Source organism: Physella acuta, unplaced genomic scaffold (genome assembly GCF_028476545.2).
Source record: "Physella acuta isolate Inbredline_101_S28 unplaced genomic scaffold, ASM2847654v3 ptg000997l, whole genome shotgun sequence".
NCBI lineage: Eukaryota > Metazoa > Mollusca > Gastropoda > Physidae > Physella > Physella acuta.
Genome location: NW_026732514.1, coordinates 20,001 through 45,528, shown reverse-complemented (window position 1 = coordinate 45,528; position 25,528 = coordinate 20,001). Strand labels below are relative to the sequence as shown.

At 34.6% G+C, this 25,528-nt stretch overlaps 1 protein-coding gene across 1 annotated transcript in view; it reads left to right on the top strand.

Annotated features, from left to right (window-relative positions):
• The first annotated feature begins 9,721 nt into the window (after positions 1–9,721).
• The window catches only part of LOC131954417 (uncharacterized), a 27,335-nt gene continuing 11,528 nt past the window's right edge, over positions 9,722–25,528 (top strand). Inside the window, exons 1-5 of the mRNA XM_059318081.1 lie at positions 9,722–9,788; positions 19,201–19,270; positions 21,346–21,566; positions 22,333–22,422; positions 24,548–24,720. Of these exons, the coding sequence (XP_059174064.1) occupies positions 19,201–19,270; positions 21,346–21,566; positions 22,333–22,422; positions 24,548–24,720 (554 nt within the window). The 5' untranslated portion in view covers positions 9,722–9,788. The remainder of the gene's footprint in view (positions 9,789–19,200; positions 19,271–21,345; positions 21,567–22,332; positions 22,423–24,547; positions 24,721–25,528) is intronic.

Here is a 25,528-nt window from a genome sequence, read left to right as displayed (position 1 = left end):
ACCGATGAGAACCGGTGAACTAACAACTCTCCCTAGGTCAATCACATAACTCAGGAGACTAAATAATATAAATAAAGAAAAACACCTTAGTAGGTCACACAGCGCCCGGGGACAAATTTTCGATATGCACCCTCTTGAAACTTCGATTTGAACCCCCCCCCCTAAAACTTCGATTTCCACCATCCCCCTCCCCCCTTCAAACCCATTTTGGCGCTACCTAAGGTCGGCGCCCGGGGACATATGTCGTTACCCCCCCGCCCCCACCCTCGCTACGCCTCTGTATATACTCACACATCGATATGGTCACTCACCTCACACACACACACACACACATATATACTAGCTGCATCCCGTGCTCCGCCACGGTAAATCTTTTTAAAATATACCAATTTTGGAACAGAACAAAACAAAACAAACAAAAACACAACACAAACAAAACACAACCACAACCACAACACAACCACAAAACAACCACAACACAATCACAACACAACCACAACACAACCACAAAACAACCACAACACCACAACCACAACACACGGTAAATATTTTTTAAATGTACCAAGTTGGGAACAGAACAAAACTAAATACAACACAAACGAACGCAAAGAAAAAACAAAAACGAAAAAACAAACACAACACTCAACATAAACTCAATTTAAATGTAATCATAAAGGCATATTGCTCACAGTCTATCCCGTAGCGCCAAATCGCGCCCTTTCCGAGCGCCGGCGGAAAATTTCGATTTACACCCTCCCACATCCCTCAAACTTTCGATTTCCACCCTCCCCCCCCCCCTCTTGCTACGCCTCTGTTATAAAACCCCTAGCTTTTCCGCAAATAAATTAAAGGCAGTATTTAGAATATCCGTGTTTTACCGACCATATTGCACTTTATAAATTCATGCATTTTTTTCAGTACTTTTAAAAATTTACAATAAAGTTTCATGACTAAAACCATTGCGCACCTAATGAACGTGATGACTTAATATAGTAATGGAGAATAGTTGATTAAAAATTATAATTAGTAAACAGTACATTCAGTGAATAAAATAAATAAAAGATAGCCTTTTATCAATCAATGCTAATAATAATATTCCAACAATAATGTACTCTTACACGTCTGCATAATTTGCATTCACATTTTGCTAATTATATTATTCCAACAATTATTCCGCCTTGTAGATTTTGCATTCACATTTTTAGCGTGAGTTCAATTTATCTTTGAATTACCTCCATTGGCAAAATTACTAAGCAGTTTAATTAGATTTTTCTACCGTACTGTTATTATGTTATTAATATGTATCCGCTTTTTCTGGGAATATTAACGAAAACGATATTTGACATTGACACTTTTAATATGTTTTAGCAATGTGCGTGTATTTAATATTCTCTTTACGTTATGCAAAATTGTACAAACAGTGGAAATTATAAAATAATTCTATGCCACTATATAAACAAACCCTACTCTTATACTTATAATTAGACACTGCGGTGCACTGAAAAGCACTGCGTGGTGCGAATGTTTACTTTTATAGTCCCAAAATCTATAGCGATGACGGACAGACACAGCCCGCTTATATTATAGACTAGCTGCATCCCGTGCTCCGCCACGGTAAATCTTTTTTAAATGTACCAACTGGGGAACAGAACAAAACTAAACACAACACAAACGAACGAAAATAAAACACAAAAGAAAAAACAAACACAACACTCATAACATAAACACAATTTAAATGCAATCATAAAGGCATATTGCTCACAGTCTAGCCCGTAGCGCCAAATCGCGCCCTTCCCGAGCGCCGCCGGACGCGTCTGACACAGTGAATGACTATAAAACAGAGGCGTAGCGACCCTTTCCGGCGCCCGGGGAAAAACTTTCAATTTGACCCCCCCCCCCCACTCAAACTTACGATTTGCACCCCCTCTCCTCAAAATTTCAATTTCCACCCCACCCCCTTAAACTTTCGATTTAACCCCCCCCCCCCCCCGTTCAGACTTTCGATTTGCACCACTTTTGATTTGAAAATCCCCCCCCCCCCCCCCTCAAACTTTCGATTTGCACCCTCCCACCGCCCTCAAACTTCCGATTTCCACCACCCCCCCCCCCCCGCACATTTTTTTCAACCCACTTTGGCGCCCCTTAGGTCGGCAACCGGAGACATATGTCCCCCCCCCCCTCTCTACGCCTCTCCTATAAAACCCCCAGCAGTATTTAAAATATCCGTGTTTTACCTACCATATTATATCACTTTATCAATTCACGAATTTTTTTCCCAGTACTTTAAATTTTAAAAATTCACAATAGAGTTTCATAACTAAAACCATTTCGCACCAAATGAACGTGATGACGCGTCTATAATAGTGCTTAATAGTTGATTAAAAATTATAAGTAGTAAACATTACATTCAGTGAATAAAATAAATAAAAAATAGCCTTTTATCAATCAATGCTAATTATAATATTCCAACAATAATGTACTCTTACACGTCTGCATAATTTGCATTCACATTTTGCTAATTATATTATTCCAACAATTATTCCTTCTTGCAGATTCTGCATTCACATTTTTAGCGTGAGTTCAATTTATTTTTAAAATACCCCCCTTGGCAAAATTGCTAAACAGTTTAATTAGATTTTTCTAACCTACAGTTATTATGTTATAAAAATGTATCCACTTTTCTAGGAATATTAACGAAAACGATATTTGACATTGACACTTTTAATATGTTTTAGCAATGTGCGTGTATTTAATATTCTCTTTACGTTATGCAAAATTGTACAAACAGTGGAAATTATAAAATAGCTCTATGTCGTTATATAAACAGATCCTACTCTAATATTTATAATAAGACAATGCGATGCACTGCAAAGCACTAAATGGTGCGTTGTTTACTTTTATGGTTCCAAAATCTATAGCGATGACGGACGGAAGGAAGGACTGACACACTACTTGCCCGCTTATATTATAGACTAGCTGCATCCCGTGCTTCGCCACGGTAAATCTTTTTTAAATGTACCAACTTGGGAACAGAACAAAACTAAACACAACACAAACGAACGCAAAAAACAAACAAACGAAAAAACAAACACAACACTCATAACATAAACACAATTTAAATGCAATCATAAAGGCATATTGCTCACAGTCTAGCCCGTAGCGCCAAATAGTGCCATTTTAGGTGATTTGCACCCAACTCAAACTTTCGATTTGCACCCCTTCCCCCCCCCGCCCTAAAACTTTCGATTTCCACCACACCCCCCCCTCGCAAATTTTTTCCAACCCACTTTGGCGCCCCCTAAGGTCGGCACCCGGGGACATATGCCCCCCCCCCCCTCGCTACGCCTCTCCTATAAAACCCGAAAGATAGAATAATAATTAGTAAACAGTATAAATAATAGGCAGTATTTAAAATATCCGTGTTTTACCTACAATATTTCACTTTATCCATTCACGCATTTTTTTTTCCAGTACTTTAAATTTTAAAAATTTACAATAGAGTTTCATAACTAAAACCATTGCGCACCTAATGAACGTGATGACGCGTCTATAATAGTGCTGAATAGTTGATTAAAAATTATAAGTAATAAACAGTAGGGCCTACATTCAGTGAATAAAATATATAAAAGATTGCCTTTTATCAATCCATGCTAATTATAATTTTCTAACAATAATTTCCTCTTACACATCCGAATAATTTGCATTCACATTTTGCTAATTATATTATTGCAACACTAATTCCTTCTATGACGAACGTATATTTGCATTCACATTTTTTATTAGCGTGAGTTTAATGTATTTTTAAATTACCTCCTTTGTCAAAATTAGAAAAGAGTTAAATTAATTTGATTTTTCTACCGTACTGTTATTATCTTATTAAAATGTATCCACTTTTTCTGGGAACCTAAACGAAAATGAAATTTGACATTGATCCTTTTAATACGTTTTAGCAATGTGCGTGTATTTAATATTTTCTTGACGTTATGCGAAAGAGTAAAAACCGTGGCAATTATAAAATAGCTCTATGCCGCTATATAAACAAACCCTACTCTAATACTTATAATAAGACACTGCGGTGCACTGAAAAGCACAGCATGGTGCGAATGTTTACTTTTATGGTTCCAAAATCTATAGCGATGACGGAAGGAAGGAAGGACTGACACACTACCAGCAGCGTTATATTATACTAGCTGCATCCCGTGCTCCGCCACGGTAAATCTTTTTTACATGTACCAACTTGGGAACAGAACAAAACTAAACACAACACAAACGAACGCAAAAAAAAAACACAAACGAAAAAACAAACACAACACTCATAACATAAACACAATTTAAATGAATCATAGGCATTTTGCTCACAGTCTAGCCCGTAGCGCCAAATCGCGCCCTTTCCGGTGATTTGCATCCCCTCAAACTTTCGATTTGCAACCCTGTCCCCCCGCACTAAAACTTTCGATTTCCACCCCCCCCCCTCGCGCAATTTTTTCCAACCCACTTTGGCGCCCCCTAAGGTCGGCACTCGGGGACATATGCCCCCCTCGCTACGCCTCTCCTATAAAACCCGAAAGATAGAATAATAATTAGAAAACAGTATAAATAATAGGCAGTATTTAAAATATCCGTGTTTTACCTACAATATTTCACTTTATCCATTCACGCATTTTTTTCCAGTACTTTAAATTTTAAAAATTTACAAAAGAGTTTAATAACTAAAACCATTGCGCACCTAATGAACGTGATGACGCGTCTTTAATAGTGCTGAATAGTTGATTAAAAATTATAAGTAATAAACAGTAGGGCCTACATTCAGTGAATAAAATAAATAAAAGATTGCCTTTTATCAATCCATGCTAATTATAATTTTCTAACAATAATTTCCTCTTACACATCCGAATAATTTGCATTCACATTTTGCTAATTATATTATTGCAACACTAATTCCTTCTATGACGAACGTATATTTGCATTCACATTTTTTATTAGCGTGAGTTTAATGTATTTTTAAATTACCTCCTTTGTCAAAATTAGAAAAGAGTTAAATTAATTTGATTTTTCTACCGTACTGTTATTATCTTATTTAAATGTATCCACTTTTTCTGGGAACCTAAACGAAAATGATATTTGACATTAATCTTTTTAATACGTTTTAGCAGTTTGCGTGTATTTAATATTTTCTTGACGTTATGCGAAAGAGTAAAAACCGTGGCAATTATAAAATAGCTCTATGCCGTTATATAAACAAACCCTACTCTACTACTTATAATAAGACACTGCGGTGCACTGAAAAGCACAGCATGGTGCGTTGTTTACTTTTATAGTCCCAAAATCTATAGCGATGACGGACGGAAGGAAGGACACGCTCAGCCCGATTATATTATAGATACTAGCTGCATCCCGTGCTCCGCCACGGAAAATCCTTTTTAAATGTACCAACTTGTGAACAGAACAAAACTAAACACAACACAAACGAACGGAAAAAAACAAACGAAAAAACAAACATAACACTCATAACATAAACACAATTCAAATGCAATAAAAAAGGCATATTGCTCACAGTCTAGCCCGTAGCGCCAAATCGCGCCCTTTCCGAGCGCCGCCGGACGCGTCTGACACAGTGAATGACTATAAAGCAGAGGCGTAGCGAACCTTTCCGGCGCCCGGGGAATAACTTTCGATTTGACTCCCCCCCCCCCCCTCAAACTTACGATTTGCACCCCCTCTCCTCAAAATTTCAATTTCCACCACCCCCCCCCCCCTCTCCGCAAATTTTTTCCAACCCACTTTGGCGCCCCCTTAGGTCGGCAACCGGGGACATATGTCCCCCCCTCTCTACGCCTCTCCTATAAAACCCCCAGCAGTATTTAAAATATCCGTGTTTTACCTACCATATTATATCACTTTATCAATTCACGCATTTTTTCCACCAGTACTTTAAATTTTAAAAATTTACAATAGAGTTTCATAACTAAAACCCATGCGCACCCAATGAACGTGATGACGCATCTATAATAGTGCTTAATAGTTGATTAAAAATTATAAGTAGTAAACATTACATACAGTGGATAAAATAAATAAAAGATAGCCTTTTATCAACCAATTCTAATTATAATATTCCAACAATAATGTACTCTTACACGTCTGCATAATTTGCATTCACATTTTGCTAATTATATTATTCCAACAATTATTCCGTCTTGCAGATTCTGCATTCACATTTTTAGATTGAGTTCAATTTATTTTTAAAATACCTCCCTTGGCATTATTACTAAACAGTTTAATTTGATTTTTCTACCGTACTGTTATTATGTTATTAAAATGTATCCACTTTTTCAAGGAATATTAACGAAAACTATATTTGACATTGATCCTTTTAATATGTTTTAGCAATGTGCGTGTATTTAATATTCTCTTTACGTTATGCAAAATTGTACAAACAGTGGAAATTATAAAATAGCTCTATGCCACTATATAAACAAACCCTACTCTAATACTTATAATAAGACACTGAGGTGCACTGAAAAACACTGCGTGGTGCGAATGTTTACTTTTATTGTTCCAAAATCTATAGCGATGACGGAAGGAAGGAAGGACTGACACACTACTTGCCCGCTTATATTATATATATATATATATATATATATATATATATATATATATATATATATATATATATATATATATATATATATATATATATATATGTTACCGAGTGTATTTACTCGCAGTGCCAAATGTTACCGAGTCTATTTACTTGTGCTATCTTTGACCAGCACACAACATCAACCACAATATAGATACTCGGAAGTGCAGGTTTACATTTATCTCTTTATTAAATGAATCAATAGAAATGCTCCACATAGCAATGCATCAATGTTCCACAAGAATACAATGAACCAACTGACCCCCACTGTCCTCACTAGTTCTCACACATCAGAATACACGAGTCCATGGTTCGGGCTTCCAAACCTATTCTCACAAATCACAACACGTCTCCACAGTTCAGTCTTCAGCTTCTGCTCTGCTGCTTACTACCAGTCGCCTTCCTATTATATCCCCTCGTATTCGTAATCGTAATCGTTTCTATCCGTTGCATCATAGCTATGTTCAGTCTGATTATCTCGCCTCCCAACTACTACGCAGTTGTCTTGTACTAGTCTTTATTAGACTTTTGTTTCTATTTCTGTCACACCACCTGCATCCGTTGCATCAGTTCAGTTTGGCCTTGGTCATGTCTTTAGTTGACAGACTGTATTGCGTTCTTATCAATCGTCTTTAGTAACTACACTAGTTACATATATATATATATATATATATATATATATATATATATATATATATATATATATATATATATATATATATATATATATGCTTTTGAAAAATTCAAAGTAGAAAAAGTTCCACTTTCGGTTATCGGAAATCGCTCAAAAGTTAATACGGAACTACGATTTCGATATAATACTTATATATGAAATTGCATCAACCTAGCTGTAAGAGTGCTCAAGTTATCGTGTTTACACACACACATACACACACACACACAGACGGACAAGATTGCAAAACTATTTTTTTCCGTCTCAGGGAGGTGTAAAACGTCGAGGTTTGCAAAAATCTCGTTTTTACTTTCTCGTTTATGCAAAGTATAGAGAAAGTCTTGTAATCGTGCAAAAAAAAAAAATCGAGATTTTTACAGTTACTTCCCTTTAAAAAAATCATTAAATTGGGGGAAGAAAGAATTTACTTTTTACTTTCTCGTATATACGAAGTATAGAGAAAGTCTTGTAATCGTGCAAAAAAAATCGAGATTTTTACAAATCTCGACGTTTTACACCTCACTGATACGGAAAAATATAATTTTGCAATCTTGTCCGTATGTCTGTCTGTCAGTCTGCGTGTGTGTGTAAACACGATAACTTGAGTACCGTTACAACTAGGTTGATGAAATTTCATATATATGTATTTTATCAAAATCGTAGATCCGTATTAACTTTTGAGCGATTTTCGATAACCGGAAGTGGTACTTTTCCTACTTTGAATTTTTCAAAAGCCTGTAACTTAAGTACTATTTCAGATAGATAAATGAAATTTCACATGTAAGTAAAGGATCTAATTCTCTACCTTCTGTTAAATTTTGAGTAATTTCCGTTGACCAGAAGTAGTAATTTACGCTACTTCCGATTTCTCTAAAAAAACTAATGTAAATTTTTAAAGTACTAATAAATATTTCGCACTATTATGCACTTGTGTATTTGGCGTTCACTTGGTGTGCAATTCTTTTGTCTACGAGATTTTATTCTATTTTAAAAACTTTAAGTATTTAAAATGGATTAAAAATCCCCTGTTATTTTATATAAGAATATTCGAGAAAGTTTTGGAGAAATCACTCCCGGTTTATTTTCTTTGCGTTTGTGTTTTCTTTGTGTTGGTGATTGTGTTTGTGTTTGTGTTTGTTTTTGTTATTTCAACGCGGTACGTGGGTCAAGACATGAATGCAAAGCAACATGACATTAAATTTGACTTAATTGGTTGCCGATTATTTTTACTTTCTCGTATAAACGAAGTACAGAGAAAGTCTTGTAATCGTGCAAAAAAAAATCGAGATTTTTACAAATCTCGACGTTTTACACCTCACTGATACGGAAAAACATAATTTTGCAATCTTGTCCGTATGTCTGTGTGTCTGTCTGTCTGTGTGTGTGTCTGTGTGTAAACACGATTACTTGAGTACCGTTACAGCCTATAGCTTAAGTACTACTAAGGATAGAGAAATGAAATTTCACATGTAAGTAAAAGATCTAATTCTCTACCTTCTATCAAATTTTGGGTAATTTCCGTTGACCGGAAGTACTAATTTACGCTATTTTCGATTTCTCAAAACACGCATGTAAATTTATAAAGTACTAATAATATTTCGCACTATTATGCACATTTTGTTTTGGCGTTCGCTTGGTGCGCAATTCTTTTTCTTTGAGATTCTATTCTATTTTTAAACGTTTAAGTAATTAAAAATCAGATCTATATTCCAAGTTATATAAGAATATTCGAGAAAGTTTAGGGGAGATCACTCCCGGTTTATTTTATGAATTAATTAAAATTGTGTCCAAATTAGTAGGTACTATTAGACACGCGTCATCACGTTCATTAGGTGCGCATGGTTTTTAGTCGTACAACTCTATTACAAATTTTAAAAATTTAAAGAACTGAGATATTTTTTTTCATAAAAAAACGTTTTAATAACTAGCTTTATGTAATAATGCACTAGAAATTAGAAAATAAATAATTCACTACTATTTAAATAACTATATGTTAATATGCTTTTAAATTTTTTCCATGTTTCCTCTATCGTCTCTTCTTCTATTAGTTCTTGTAGTACCTGAAACCTATTGGACATATGAAGTTTAAATTCATTGAGTTTAGAGGGGTCCTTTAGCAGGCCTGTGTTGTATCTGTATTTCCTTTTGTTTTCCAACATGTTTTTCTTCATTTTGAGTTTTACTTTAGCTACCAGTAAGTGATGGTCTGAAGCAACATCAGATCCTCTCTTGACGTGTACATCTTGAAGTGATCTCCTGAACTTTTTTATGATACATATATGGTCTATCTGGTTTTTTGTAGATAGGTCGGGTGATACCCAAGTAACTTTATGTATCATTTTGTGATGAAAGAGTCCCCCTCCAATGACTAAATTATTTCGACTGCCAAGGGTTATATTAAACCAAGATGATAGAGATCGACAGTTAACAGAACGTAGACGCCGTCAATTTTTAGCCAATATTTATCGCAGCGGTGTGAGTGAAGCAGAGGCAAATATCTAATGTTTTAACGTCTAGATCTAGAATCTAGATCTAGCTCTAAACATAGCGTAAACAAAATTCGGACCACAGATCTAGATTCTGGATTTAGGTTGACTGGTTCCGCTGGGTAGGCATAGAATCTAGAATCTACTTATTTACTTAAATTTAATTAGAAAATTTAGATCTACATTCGATTCAAAATACAGCCATAATAAATCAAAAGTAGTCATAATAGGCCTAATAAAGCATTTAATTGTCTCTAAGTTCGCCCCGCCGAAGAGATGCCTGGAAGAAACTCTGGCTGAGATCTAAAACAGCAGTGGTTATTACCCATGAATTATATTAGCCGTTGTAGTGTGGGTTTTGTAGGAGTTAAGTGGTCTCACGTTTGCTACAGTAGTGTGGTTGTACTAGATCTATTGCTACTAAATCTTGTACTTGAGAGAGAATCTAGAATCTACATTAACCTGATCTAGATAACCTATAATATATTACTGCATTTGATCAGATTCGTCAACTTAAACTCTAAGCGCAAACAGTATTACTAACAGTATATTTAGTTAGAAATTTCGGCCACATATTTATATTATCCACGAAACTGTCAATAACAGTATAAGGATCTTCAATTCCTAAGAGTTCAAGTTTTTTTAACGTATTTTTCTTTTTCCGCCGGTGCGGTTCTTTACATACAGTGAACGCGTCCAGCGTTGGTGAACAGCTGATTGTGCTTACGTCTGGTGTACACCACCGCGGCGGCGGACGTAGGTATCACGCGATTTAGGTCACGTGTTTGCAAGGACTCTATAGGAATGATCGTGATGGAAAAAACCATTAATACCTGTGCCGGTCTATATTTTTTCATTAAGGAAATAAAACTAATTAATAGAAGCGGATCAGGCTAGTTGGTTAGTGCACTTAAAAAATAAACCGGGAGTGATCTCCCCTAAACTTTCTCGAATATTCTAATATAACACTACGTGTGATGGCAACTCGGAATATAGACATGATTTTTGTTTACTTAAACTTTAAAAAAAATAGAAAAAAATCTGGTAGAAAAAATATTATTAGTACTTTATAAATTTACATGCGTTTTTTTTTTTTGAGAAATCGGAAATAGCGTAAATTAGTACTTTCGGTAAACGGAAATTACTCAAAATTTGATAGAAGGTAGAGAATTAGATCTTTTACTTACATGTGAAATTTCATTTATCTATCTGAAATAGTACTCAAGTTATAGTCTTTTGAAAAATTCAAAGTAGAAAAAGTACCACTTTCAGAAATCGCTCAAGTTGATACGGATCTACGATTTTGATAAAATACTTATATATGAAATTTCATCAACCTAGCTGTAACGGTACTCAAGTTATCGTGTTTACACACACACAGACATACGGACAAGATTGCAAAATTATGTTTTTAAGTATCAGTGAGGTGTAAAACGTCGAGATTTGTAAAAATCTCGATTTTTTGTTTGCACGATTACAAGACTTTCTCTAGATCTATACTTCGTATATAATTCTACGAGAAAGTAATAAACAGCAGCCACTAGATCTAGACTTAGGCCTAGGGTTCACACGCCGTTTCATAGGCTAGCAGACATCACGTCATCACATGACATGTGTCAGCTGACGCTAACAGCTTACGCGTATGCATCATGCCAGGCTAGACTAACAGTTCAAAGTTCAAAGTAATCACGCTAACACCTGAACGAGTCAATAGACGTCTAAGACAAATACATTGAAGGGACCCTCGAGTGGTGAGCAAAGAAGCATAAGCTACAAGGTAAGACATTTTTAGGTCGATTTAGAGGTGTAACTAGGGATGTCATGGCCATCTAATCTAGATCTAGATCTACACTAAGTTCAAGTTCAAGTTGTGATCGGACCAAAATGGCCATCAGACCAAGAGACATACATAGCCTACCAGATGGCTGCCAAAATATTTCTGAACTAAAGAGCATGTGGCCTGAACTTAAACTAATCTAGTTCACGGAAAACCAAGGCAGAGCCAAAACCAAGGTTCAGTAGAACGTGCCAACCAAGATGTTAAAAACATGATGATGAAATGGATGCAGACACATGAATCAGCTTATTGGGCTGAGACTGAGAGTCTCAAATTTGTTTCATTTATAAAAAAAAACGTTCTTTTCATCAAAGAATCCAACAATCGCCATACGAAGCCTTGTTTGGATGCAAAGCAAACGTGTGACTTAACACTTCAAATCTACCAAGAGAGGCTCTCGATAATTTAGTTACTGGGGAAGATCTTGAGAACATTGAACAAGACATGGAAGTTACCATAATAAATGCAACGACATCCTACCTCTGCTACCGTGGCGGAACGGCCAGACCAGTTGGGTGGTAATAATATGGCCAATAGATTATGTGTAATTTGTGAAAAAGATTGTAGTGCAGCCCTGTGGAGGATCCTGTGGCAACGATGTCCATGCAATATGTGGAATAGCCAATGAAGGGTACGAAGGGAACATTACTTGCAGATTATGTCACAATAAACAAGAATTAGAAATCATGGACAACAGGTCAGCAGCAGAGGCGTAGCTAGGGGGGGGCGGGGGGGGGCGGCCGCCCCGGGCGCCGACCCTATGGGGGCGCCAAAAGGGGTGGGAAAATTTTTTTAAAGCTGATTTTATGCTGCAGTTTTGAATTATAAACTGTCTAAGTTAAGAAACGTAATGGCTACACGCATTTACATACTGATTTAACTGTTTTCTATCTTGATTTCTTAATGTAAAACATATACTCTTAAGAAACAGTGACCGGCAAAACCGCTTTGAAGCTTTTCCTAGATGGGGGGGGGGGGGGGGGGCGCTTTTTCGAGACTTAAAACGGAAGAATTTACACTAGATTGTTGAGTCGATAAACGTTACCACTATTAAAAGAAACCAATTGTATTAAAACGTATTGTACGATTGTTGAACTGTAAAATACGTTAGTGACTTTTATCAAGATGGTGCAGGGGGGCGCTTTTAGGCTAAATAAAATAGCAAAATTACACAGGATTCTGAGTAAACAACCTTTAGCTCTCAGAAAGAAACGAATTGTACTGTGCATTGTATAATTGTGTAACATTTTTTTTTTTAAAAAGTTAGTTACGTTAAAAACCGCTCTACAAACTTTGTCCAAGATGGTTGTGATGAGTGTGTGTGGGGGTGGGGGGGGGGCGCTTTTTTCGCTAACAAAAATCGCAAGTATTTGTACTGGATTGGTGAGGAGATAACTCTCTTAACACTTAGTAAAGAAACCAAGTGTATTAACGCGTAATGTACAATTTCAATAGCCAGTTTTGTTAAAAAAAAAAGACGCGACTAGTTCTTTGTAAGATTCTTACGATTCTCTCAACTTCAACGTGAGAGATCAGATACTTTTGATCAGTGTTTCTTCCAGACTTTTTTCTCCAGGGGGGCACTTGAAATCTTCGGGGGGAGGGGGGAGGCGGTAAACTTTCTTCGGGGGGGGGGGGGCGGACACTGTTAAAAGTATATATTTTCTATATATAAATTATATAAATTTCATTTGGTTCGGGGGGGGGCGTAAAAATTTTTCCGGGGGGCTTAGCCCCCCGAAAAAATACCTGGAAGAAACTGTGTGCGAGAAGGCAGGGCAAATCTGCGAAATCCAAGACTACGAGCTGTTAACATCCGTTGGATTCCAGTTTGTTTTCTCTAGCTTATTTTGTCATACCATCAACCAATCAACGAAATACCCATGTCGTATTCCAATGTGAACAATAAATATTTCTGATAACTTCTTCTTGTATGTCACTTGTGTGTCCTTACTCTAACAAACTTCGAATCCAACTATGTACCATATCACAACAGAGATCGTTCAAAACTAGAACATAAAAGGCTGGTCTAAACATATTAGCGTTAGCTACAAACTACCCTCTAACACAGATCAGGCTTATTTTTTTTACTGACATTACTAATCTTTCGCAAAAAAAGTTAAACGCATCTTAATGGGAATTAAATTGTCGTAAAGTTTTAAGGAATGAAAATCATACAATGTAATTATTAAACCTTGTCCGGACTGCAGCATACACGCTTACACACACGCTTACACACACAAATACACTCTTACCCACACACAAGCTTATATATAAACACACTATCACACACACATAATTATACACACACACACACACACATACATATATATATATATATATATATATATATATATATATATATATATATATATATATATATATATATATAAGCGGGGGGGGGGGGGCGCCAAATTGAAAGTTCGCCCCGGGCGCCGGGAAGGGTCGCTACGCCTCTGGTCAGCAGCTCATACTAACTTGCAAACTCAAGGCGCTAAGATGCTAAAAAAAATCAGATACAAATTTTTAAACAAGCTGAAGTGGGAGGAAATGTAAATTCATAGATCTAGATCTAGAAATCTATCTGGCATGGCAAGCCTGTCAAAAGTTTTTTAAACACAGATGTTTGAATCAACCTTTGATATAGATGGGATTAGAATCTAGTCAAATAAATATAGATCTAGATTCTAGATCTAAATCTAGATCTAAATTCTAGATAAAGTGATATGATCTAGATCTAGTCTAGATCAAGGGGGGGGGGGGGGGGGGTGTTGGGAGATTGCGAGATGCGAAATGGCGAGGCGGGAAAATGCGAGAAGATAATGCGAGACAAACCTGCGGAATTAAGGGTAAATAGCGAGACACTTTTTGCGAAAAAAAAAGTTTTTTTCATGCTTTTTTCATCTTTATTAATTTAAATTATTTTTTTTTTAAAAATAAACAAGCATTTAGCCATACCCTTTAACACGAGTGTTGTATGTTGTTATTTTTTATCTAGATTTTATTATATAGACAGATAGATACTAAGAAGATAGATCTATATATAGATCTATCTATTTAAAAATCCTAACATCGTTAGCGAGAGGAAAATCCCGTCTCAGTCGGCATTAATTTTAAACATCTAGCCCGCTCATGTTTATACAAACGTGAGATGTGTCATTATCAAGTGGTATAATCTTGTCAATGTCAGCAGGAGAGATATAACATGTATTCATGGATTGTTGTACTTGCAAAAAGTGTAAAAGTATAAACAGTTCTAAAAAGTGTAATTTATTTTTTATTAAGTAATTTTAATTACAAACAAAATTTACAAACAAAATCTTCTGAAACAGTCCTAGCACTACTCAAACACACCTCGTGACACCGTCTTTCACACATAGTACATCTAACCCAGTTCATTAGACTCCCATTTCTACATTGTTCTTTGGCTACTTCTTCCAATCCGCATTCACAACATGTCAGTTGACCTCCCCGTTCATCCCACACACAACACTGGCGCCGGCTATAATACAAAATTTCTATGCAATAATACAAAATATGTTTGCGGCGGCAGAGGATTGGGGCACGGTGATCTTCAAAGACGGTAAATCAGGCGGTCTCGGCGTTCCACACAAAAGAAAGAAGTTGATCTATCGTCGGCGGTATTTCGGGCGGTTTCGAACAAGGTGGTATTCTAAGTCAACACAAAAGATGGGGGGAGTTCACAAATCATCAGTATGTCTAGCGACGGAAAAATCGGAAGTTTTAACAATGTAAACGAAACCAATACCAAATACCACTGAAAATCGGGTGCAGTAATTTTCGCAGAAATCATCGCATTTCAACACCACCAGCGTAAGTATCGGGTTGTGGTTAAATGCGAGACAAAAAGTCACGTGACCGACAGTTTTCGCGCCCTTCTCGCCATTTCGCAATTTCCCCACACCCGGAAGGGGGGGGGGGGGGGTTGATATAGAAATAGATATTATATACTATAGAAATCAAGAATCTAGATTTCCTCCACTAGAATTAGAAATCTAGATAATTAGATATCTAGATCTAGATTCTAGATCTAATCTGTAATCTAGATCTAGATTTAGATCTAGATCTAGATGTCTTCTACATTTAGGAGGAGACTTAGGCTACTGTACTGTAATCATGTAATGTAACTACAACTATTACAAGATCTAGATCCTAGATCTAGACTAGATCTAGATATATCTATTATCTAGATCTAAGTATAACTAGATCTACTAATCTAAGTAATAAAGTTATAAAGTAATTAAAAAATTAATAACTATTTGGCCCACTCTAATAAATTATTTTTACTAGATCTAGATCTAGATTCTAGATCTAGATTTATTTATCTAAATCTAGATCTAGTAAGTTACTATAAACTATAAACTTACTAGATCTAGATTATATTACTATACTATAAAGTATAATATAATAGTAAGGCCTATTCGTAAAAATTATTAGTTACTAGATGATCTAGATTTCTTGATCTAGAGATCTAGATCTAGAGATCTAGATTCTAGATCTAGATTCTAGATAATTTTTACAAATAGGTCTAGTGTCTAAATACTAGATCTAGACTCTAGATCTAGATAGGCTAATATTTATTAAATAGATCGACTAGATCTAGATATAATTATAATTATAGTATAGAGTTCAGATCTTGAATAATCTAGATTCTATATGTAGAGTAGATATAGCTAGATAATAGCTAGACTCTAGATCTAGATTTCTAGATTCTATCTAGACTAGATCTAGAATATCTAGAAAATCTAGCGCTAGCTAGATCTAGATAGTAGATATTCTAGATCTAGATTCTAGACTCTAGATAGAACCTAGATTTTAGACTCTAGATTAGATTAATCATTAAATAATATACATATAAATTATAGATAGATTTAGATAGATCTAGATTTAAGCCCCTCTAGTAGCTAGATATCTAGATCTAGCTCTAAGCCAAGCTAAAACTAAGACAATAGTATTTAGATCTAGAATTGAGATTCTAGATCTATTCTGAAATCGTCTAGACCAGGGGTCTCCAAACTACGGCCCGCGGGCATGATTGATGCGGCCCTCGAGGTCCTCTCATCCGGCCCGCGAAGGTCTTTGTGTCCACGGAAAAAATGTTTGGCTGAGAAACTTTGCCCAGAAAATTCAAAACACCCCGAAAAGATTTATTGAAGAAAACTCTGGCTCTGGACCCCGAACTAATTTTTGATAGTTCAAGCGACCCTCGGGCTGAAAAGTTTGGAGACCCCTGGTCTAGACTAGTGACTAGTCTAGTAATCTAGAGTATTCTAGAGAGAGAGTAGATCTAGATCTAGATTTCTCGATCTAGAATCTAGTTTAATTAGCCTAGAGTTAGAGATATAATAATATAGTCAGATCTCTAATTTAGTAATTAAATGTAGATCTAGGTCTAATAATAATATTATTATGTCTCGCATTACCTTCTCGCATTTTCCCGCTCGCCATTTCGCTTTTCGCGTCTCGCAATTTCCCCACAACCAATATTATTATAATTATTAGATTATACAATGATCATACTCTCTAAACAGTCTAAACTAGAATCTAGATCTAGTCTAGAAGTCTAGATCTGAGATCTAGATTAGATCTAGAGTCTAGATAGATCTAGAATCTAATATATTAATATTCTAAATCTAATCTAGATCTAGATCAATCTATTATAGATCTAGGTCTATAATTTATAGATCATGGTTTTATTAATTAATTTAGCATTTATTCATAGCCATACAACTAGAATCAGCATTTAGGAGCATAGGAAGCCTGGCTGTTGGGGCATTAAGTATGGTCAAGGCTATTCCCAGGGATTAGCCTTATTGCCTGGGGCTATTCTCAGCCGACTACCATTTCATGCTAAATACGACTGGCAATAATAACTTTCAATAACAAAAACATTTGTTGTGACTGGGGATTGTCGTGTAGATTAAGAGAGCAGTGACAGTTTTATTGTGTTATATATTTATAATAATTTATATTAATATATTTTGCTAAAAAATTATTTTGTTAAGTTTAGTTTAGTCATTAGTGCAGTGGCGTTGCTAGGTCGGGTGTCACCCGGTGCGGCACTTCACGGTGTCACCCAGAGTTTCTTCCAGGATATATATATATATATATATATATATATATATATATATATATATATATCAATATATATATATATATATATATATATATATATATATATATATATATATATATATAATAACGATGTTTATATATATATAGTAACGATGTTTATATATATCCTGTTAATAATACAGTTGGGTCTAGCATTGTTTTCTCTATCGTTAGCACGTTAACGTCGTAGTTTCACCCCCATCCTCTTGTTATAATTGTCGATTTGTACTTAAAAGTCTATTTAATTAATCATTAATGGTTATGGTAAAAGAGCATTTTCTCCGATACATTTTGCAATTTTTTGCATTGGTGTCATCCCCCTAAATGGTGTCGCCCGGTGCGATTCGCACCCCTTGCCCTGCCTTCTCTAGTGAATCTTTTTTTAAACGACACTGGGCAGGTGAAGTAGAGTTGGGTAGTTGTAGAATTCACCTGTGACATCAGCATATAAAGGGATAGCAGTGTGGTCAGACCCATGCTCAGCCGAAATCAGTGTTTTAAAAGACAAAAACGTCTTTTTGAATGTGGGGGGTCTGGTTATTTTGTATGATAAGTGACAGTCATGATGTCATTTATGGATGACCCCGAAACCCACATGAGAGTATTCTCATGCCCCTTTTTTATTTTGCGTGGATTTATGTGTGGTCATTTAAATTTTTCTGGGAACCTATGCTTTGAGGAGTGCATAAAATGATCCACCCAGGCAAATATTGGTAGCCAACAAACTTCTTGCTGTATGAAGCAACAAATCCATAGACAAGTTTAGATCTGTAATGTGACACACTATTTGGATCCTGTATTTAAGTTGGTTCAGCTACCTATTTTCAGTTTGTTGTAAAATAATTTTGTTGTATTTAAAACTCTGGCCCAACATTTCATCAACTGCCATCTTGCTTTTCCCATTACCAAATGAAGTCTAAATGCTGCCATCAGAGTTTCTTCCAGGCATCTCTTCGGAGGGGCAAAGCCCCCCCGAAAAATTTTTACCGCCCCCCCCCCCCCCCCCCCCCCGGACGAAATGAAATTTATATTTTTTATATAGAAAATATATACTTTTAACAGTGTCCGCCCCCCCCGAAGAAAGTTTACCGCCACCCCCAAAAATTTCAAGTGCTCCCCGGAGAAAAAAGTCTGGAAGAAACACTGGCTGCCATAGATGGTAAAAATTGGATCTTTAACAATTTTTTAACAAAATGTGCTGCAACAAATTGTGGAAATGCATCTGATTTAACCTTGTTTTCAGTTATCTTTGTACATCATATCTTGAAGATACATACGGTTTAGTATCATCTCTACTGCAATCATATCTGTTAACATAAAGCGAGAAAAAAATGTAGAGGTTATACTAAATCATTTTATGTCTTTTTTTTTTTTTTACTAACTATTGTATTTTAATGGTGTACTTTAACATTTGAATTTTTTTTCTTAGATGTTGCAGAAATTAGTGACCAGACAGCTTTTGTCAATATTTTCACCCCTTGTTCTAGTCCAGTGTCTAGGTATGTAATATGGTAGCAACCTCTAAAAAGTTTTGAATCATATTTGTCTTCATATACAAACCTTTGAACAAGCAGTGCTTTTCTTATAAATACTAGCAGAATTTGAGAAAGAGGAACTGGGTCAGCAGTTTTCAAAGTTCCTGAAAAGAAAAATCCTGAAAAGGTTGTAATTGGTTGTGCAGCTGAGCTATTTACTATTACTTGCATAGGGTTCATCCATAAACGACGTCACGCTTTTTTGACGATTTTTACCTCCCCCCCTCCCCTCCGTCACAAGTGTGTCACAAAAAGCCAGACCCCCCCCCCCTAAAATGACGTCACACCTCTGCCTACAATACCCCCTCAAAATTGAAGTTGAATTTTTTTTAAAACATCGATATTTTTCTAAAATCTTGTCTGAATTCTGTCAAAATAGAGTATTTTAATCAATTCCTATTACAATTTATTGAAACAGTTTTCTAAAACGCGAAATAATGTCTAAAATTCGTTTTCCAACATTGCTTTTTTTATAATGCAAAAGCGTGACGTCGCACCATCTGAACCCCCCCCTCCCCTCATCACACACCACCACAAAATTATGGACCCCCTACGATTGTGACATCATTTATGGACGACCCCATACTCTTTTGTTCAACGTTCTAAAAGAGAGACAGAAACAAACCTTCTTTGTAAGTTTTTTTAAACAGTTGCAGGTGAAAGTCAGGAAAGCATGGCTTAATAGGCAATGACCAGTGAAAAGTAAAGTAGAGACGGAAAAAAGCGCTAGTAAAAAAAATTCTTCAGTTTTAAAATTCTCAATGTAGTTTAGTTATTTTCCATTAGTTTTAGGGATAAATTGAAGCATTAATAAGTAAAAGAATTAAAGTAAATAAAAGAGTTTAGCATTATTCAGAGTAAGTATATACATATAAATATATATAAATAAATAAATAAATAAATATATATATATATATATATATATATATATATATATATATATATATATATATATATATATATATATATATATATATATAAATATATATATATATATAAATATATATATATATATATATATATATATACATACACATGCAAATACAGAACATGTAAGTCTGAGATTTAAATTTTCATTACGTGATTTGCAGCAATAATTCCTAACTGAAAGAACTTTATTACAAATATTTGCTCTAAAAATCTCCACAAGAGTAATGACTATGAGCATATCCTGAAACAATTTTCATTTTCACATTATGAATTACTATTTACACCATACATTTCGTTTTTAAGCATAAGTTTGAAACTATTCAAAGGAAATAAAAACTTAAAAAAAAAATTATTTAAAAATTATTTTGTGACTGTAATTTTGCAATTCAGAGTACTGGGCAGAAATCATAATGCATCAACATCGGGTTAAGGCAGTTTTACTAAATAAGTTAAATAGTCACAATATGCACAATATTTATGCGTATAAATTATTTTGCTAAATTTTACCCTACACAGTAAAGTATTAAAAATTTCAGGATTGCAAGTTATATTAGAATATAAACATAAACTTATTACTGTACTAAAAGAACTTCATTTTTAATACTTAGTCATATATATATATATATATATATATATATATATATATATATATATATATATATATATATATATATATATGTTTAAATTAAAGGACAATGGAGTCATTTTTTAAAATAGTGTTTAGCGCTAATTTGTTAAAAATTTAAAGTCAATGTTTTGTGGTATACAAAACATATCAGAACAATATTATTCTAATGGACTCTATATTAAGATATACACAAATGTAGCCTATATAATGTTACCTTTTCAAAATAAAAAGCTCATCTTTTTCTGTGACCTAAGCATGTAAAGGGATTGTGTGGTCATTTCCCTATCCAGAGTTGGGTACCCATCAGAGTTGGGAAGACTCAGGGTGATCATACAGAGTTTGGGATTACAACTCAGGGCTTAAGCTCTATTGTTTGACTATGTTGTCCCACAAAATATGTGTGTATATATTTATATATTATTTTGTGTAATTACTATTGACAGAGAATGAATACATAATATTTTTTTCTTATATGTTCTAGGCTATGATCAGTACAGGGTTAAAATGAAAAGCGATGGCCACTCAATTTTCTCGTGTAGTTTAAATAGATTCACAGAAAAGGATACAATAATTAAATATGCTTGGATAATTGAAAATGTGCCTCAAAATGTGCTGGATAAACTGACAACTTATGCTAACTTTCCCAGTTTGACTGCTTCTGTAACTCTGGAAGATTTGCCGTATAATTTATTATTTCGTAAGGTAAAAAATGTTGTTGTTTTATTAATAATCTGTACAACACATGTCATGTAACAGCTACACTGTACTATAAGTTACCCTGCTGAGACATCACTTTGGCATTATGTCAATGTGAACCCCTTCAACCACTACCTGTACCCTCACCACCCTACTATTCAACTATTGAAATCTTCATAAATAAACCAGAACCTAAACTTAATCCTAAATAACCAGCAGAATCTCAACATGAAAATAAAAGTTAAGAAAACTAAGCTTGAAAAATTCAAAATTAATCTATTGCTATGTCCAAATCTGATACATAAACTCAAAATAATTTATCATCTTTTCCCATTTGTGCTAAAGACCCATGGGGAAAATGAAGTGGAGTTCATCTATTTCAATGACCTCGGTGAACAGGGGACAGTGTGGTCAGCACTATGCACAGCTGCCTTTGTTTCCCTAGCTTGAGTCAGGTACTCATTAGAACTGGGTGGGCTCAAGGAGCCTGCTATCCAAACTCATTACTTTCAGGCTAGCAGACATAAGCTCTACCATTCAATTACACCATTCTTATAATCTATATATTAACTAAATTGCATCATAATTTTCATCCTCAACCCGACTAAACCCTGAAAATCTTCTGGCCTAAATGTCAAGCACTTTCCCCCACTTCCACTTAACTGCACATGTTGCACGAGACTCTCATATTTAGGTCATAATGTTCTAATGCTCCCATCCGTTCTTTTTTGTTGTTGTTTGTATACATATTTAATGGTTCTATGTTTTCTAGATGTCGTGTAACATCTCATGGAAAAAAAATGAAACATATTCTGATTGGAATACACCAATATCAAGTAATACTTTGACTGAAGCTATTCAGGTAAATCTCTATTTCTAAGCAAAGCAAATATATTTTTCAAATCAGAATTCTAAATTAAAGGGGTGTTAAATAAAACTGTTAACTAATATCGAGGGTCTTGGTATGATGCAAAATTTAAAGTGGCAAGGTAGTAAGTAATATGCTAGAAGAAATGCAAGACACCTGTGGAATAATGGGTAAATAGTGAGTGTTTAAAGTTTGGATATGTTTAAAAATTAAAACCTGCAACAAAGTTTATTGTAAAAATTTTGCAGATACTATCCCCACCATACCTAACAATTGAAGGGGGGGGGGGGGGGAATTGGCAGACAAAATTTTGGCACAGTTCTCGCATTTTACCGCATCGCTATTTCATGTTGTACATTTTACTAAGACTCTAATATTGACTAGTTAGGAGTTGGCATGGTTAGGCCTTTGAAGATCATAGTTGCTAAACCAAAAATGCCCTGAGTTCAAACCCCCGGGAAGATGATGGTCGATTGCTGGGGACAGCAACACATCTAGGAGAGAAAACTCCAAAATAATACAACTGCAGTGTTGTAGTTTGTTCTTGAATGGACAAAAGCTGTGGAAGCAAATTCAGAATAAATAGCAGGCTCAAATACTGTGCACAACACACTTAATTGTGTTGGAGGAAATCAATTAAATACAATTAATAACAATACAACTAATAAAAATACCATTAATAACAAAGAAAAAGAAAGACACCCGCATTTACACTTACAACATTCTTGTTATACACCATTTTAGTAAATAAACATGACCTTTTATCTGGAGCATCAGTTTTTATGTTGTGCTTTGATTTCTATTTTTTGCACGATTACAATACTTCCTTTATACTTCATATATACGAGGAAATGAAAAAAAAAAGACTAAGCATAGTTTTCATTTTTATTTTCTGGTATACAAATTATAGAAAAAGTATTATAATCATGCAAAAAATCAAAATCAATTGAGATTTACACGAATCTTGACATTTTACTCCTCCCTTCGTCAGAAAAACTTAGTTATGCAATTTTGTCAGTATGTCTGTGTGTACCATTACAGCTATACATATATAAGTATTATATCAAATTTGTATCAACTTTTCATAGATTTCCGGTAACCGGAAAGTATTTGAAAATTGATTTTTTTAAAAAAATGTCTATATCTCGACTGCACTGGAGTTGCCATCCCCTGGTGGCATAGTGAGGTTGGGTGTGGTGTCAGCCGGTGTGGCACCTAATGATGTCTATCTATAGTCAGTTATAAATACAGTTGGATGTAGCTTGATTTTTCTATCATAAGCAGGTTTATGTCATGGTGTCAACTTTGCTCTTAAAAGACTATTTAACTCACTCTAATTAATCATTTAATTAAGTGGAAGTATCATTTTTCTGTATATATTTTACTAATTTTTGCCTTGGTGTCACCCCTTTAAATGTTGTCACCTGGTGCCATCCCCATTTGTGTTAGCTAAGAATATTCGAGAAAGTTTAGGGGTGATTTCTCCCGCTTTATTGTGATTGTTTCACAAATATGAACTTTAATTAGTTTTTTTTATTTAAGTGCTACAAAAATACATGTCAGATTATAACAATGAATGCTTCATGGTTGTCATAAACTATCAATATGCAGTATATTTGTTTAATACCCTGAGTATAAGGAAGCAGAAGAGTAAGTAAGAATTTACATGTTTCATTGTAAATAAAATCATTTTTATGATAATCCAAAACATTGTTTGTAAAATAAAAATTAAATACCTATTGAGACTAAACTTATTTTCATCATGACATTTTTACTCACCTTAAAAAAAGGTTTTCAGAGCTAGGTGGACTCAAGGATGCCTACAGAATTGAGCCTGTGATCCAAACTTGAGACTTTTGGGTTAGCAATTGTGCTCTCTTCAGTCAGACCATACCATCCCATTTTATAAATATGTATCTTATCTTAATGCCAAAACTCAACCATGATTCTTGATTAAATCCTAGTCTTTTTTTAAAATAGATTTTGTACTAGGATAGAACAAAAACTCTCTGCAAGTCTATTTTCTCTTGCTCATTGTTTTAATTTGCCTATGACTAGCATGATGTGCATGTAAAAAAGATAATTATACTTATAAATTCCATTATATTTCTCATTGCAGTGTCCAAAGGAAAATGCAGTGATAAAAATGAATGGCTATGCTACAGATATAACTATCAAGGAAGATACCAAATATATTGCTGAAAACAGTCTATGTAAACGTGAATTAAGACAATGGTGCTCAGTGGATATTGCTGTACTGTTTGAAGAAGAGGAAGCCAAAAGAAAACGAAGGTAGGCTTACACACATGCAGCCAGATAAAATGAATGTCATTTTTCTAATAAATTATTAAATACATTTGCAAATAATTTGTATCGAAATATTTTGTTAGTATTTTCAAAAGATCTTTTTTTAGAACACATAAGGGATACTACCCATAATATTTAAGACAAAAGTATTCTTTCAAACTCGCATCCTTGATGGGTTATTATGATCTTTGTTAGAATCAGTTTTCTCCATTTTGTTTACATTTTAAGGTCTACTAAAACATTTTTAAATAGCTGAGAAGTAAATAATCCTGGGTTTACATTTGCTTAACCCTTTGAGGAGCAAGGGACATATTTGTAATAAATTTCCTAATTAACGCCAAATGAAATTAAAATAACTTGTTGTTGACTTTGCTTTAAAACATTTATTACATGATAGACTTAATATAAATAAGGTTGTTTTCAGTATATATGAGACAGTTTTGTTGTCATATTTACGGGAACTTTCAATTTTTAGACCACTCGCAAAGCTACAGTTTACATTTTTATATAAAACATTAAGTGTAACATTGAGAAATTACTGGTGGTTTTTCATAGGGTTACTATTGAGGTATTACATTTACATTTGTTTTTCTTAATAGTTTTGCTTGTTTTTTAAAAAAAGAATTTAAAAAAAAAATGTGGACGTATATGTCCCTGCGGTCATGAAGGGAGCTAACTTTTTTACAGATGCTGCTAAGCATGTGTTTTGGCAGTAGGATAAACATAGTGCAAAGCTTTTATTTTTTATCACTGAGCAAATACTGTTTATAGACAATAATGATGGTGAAAACAA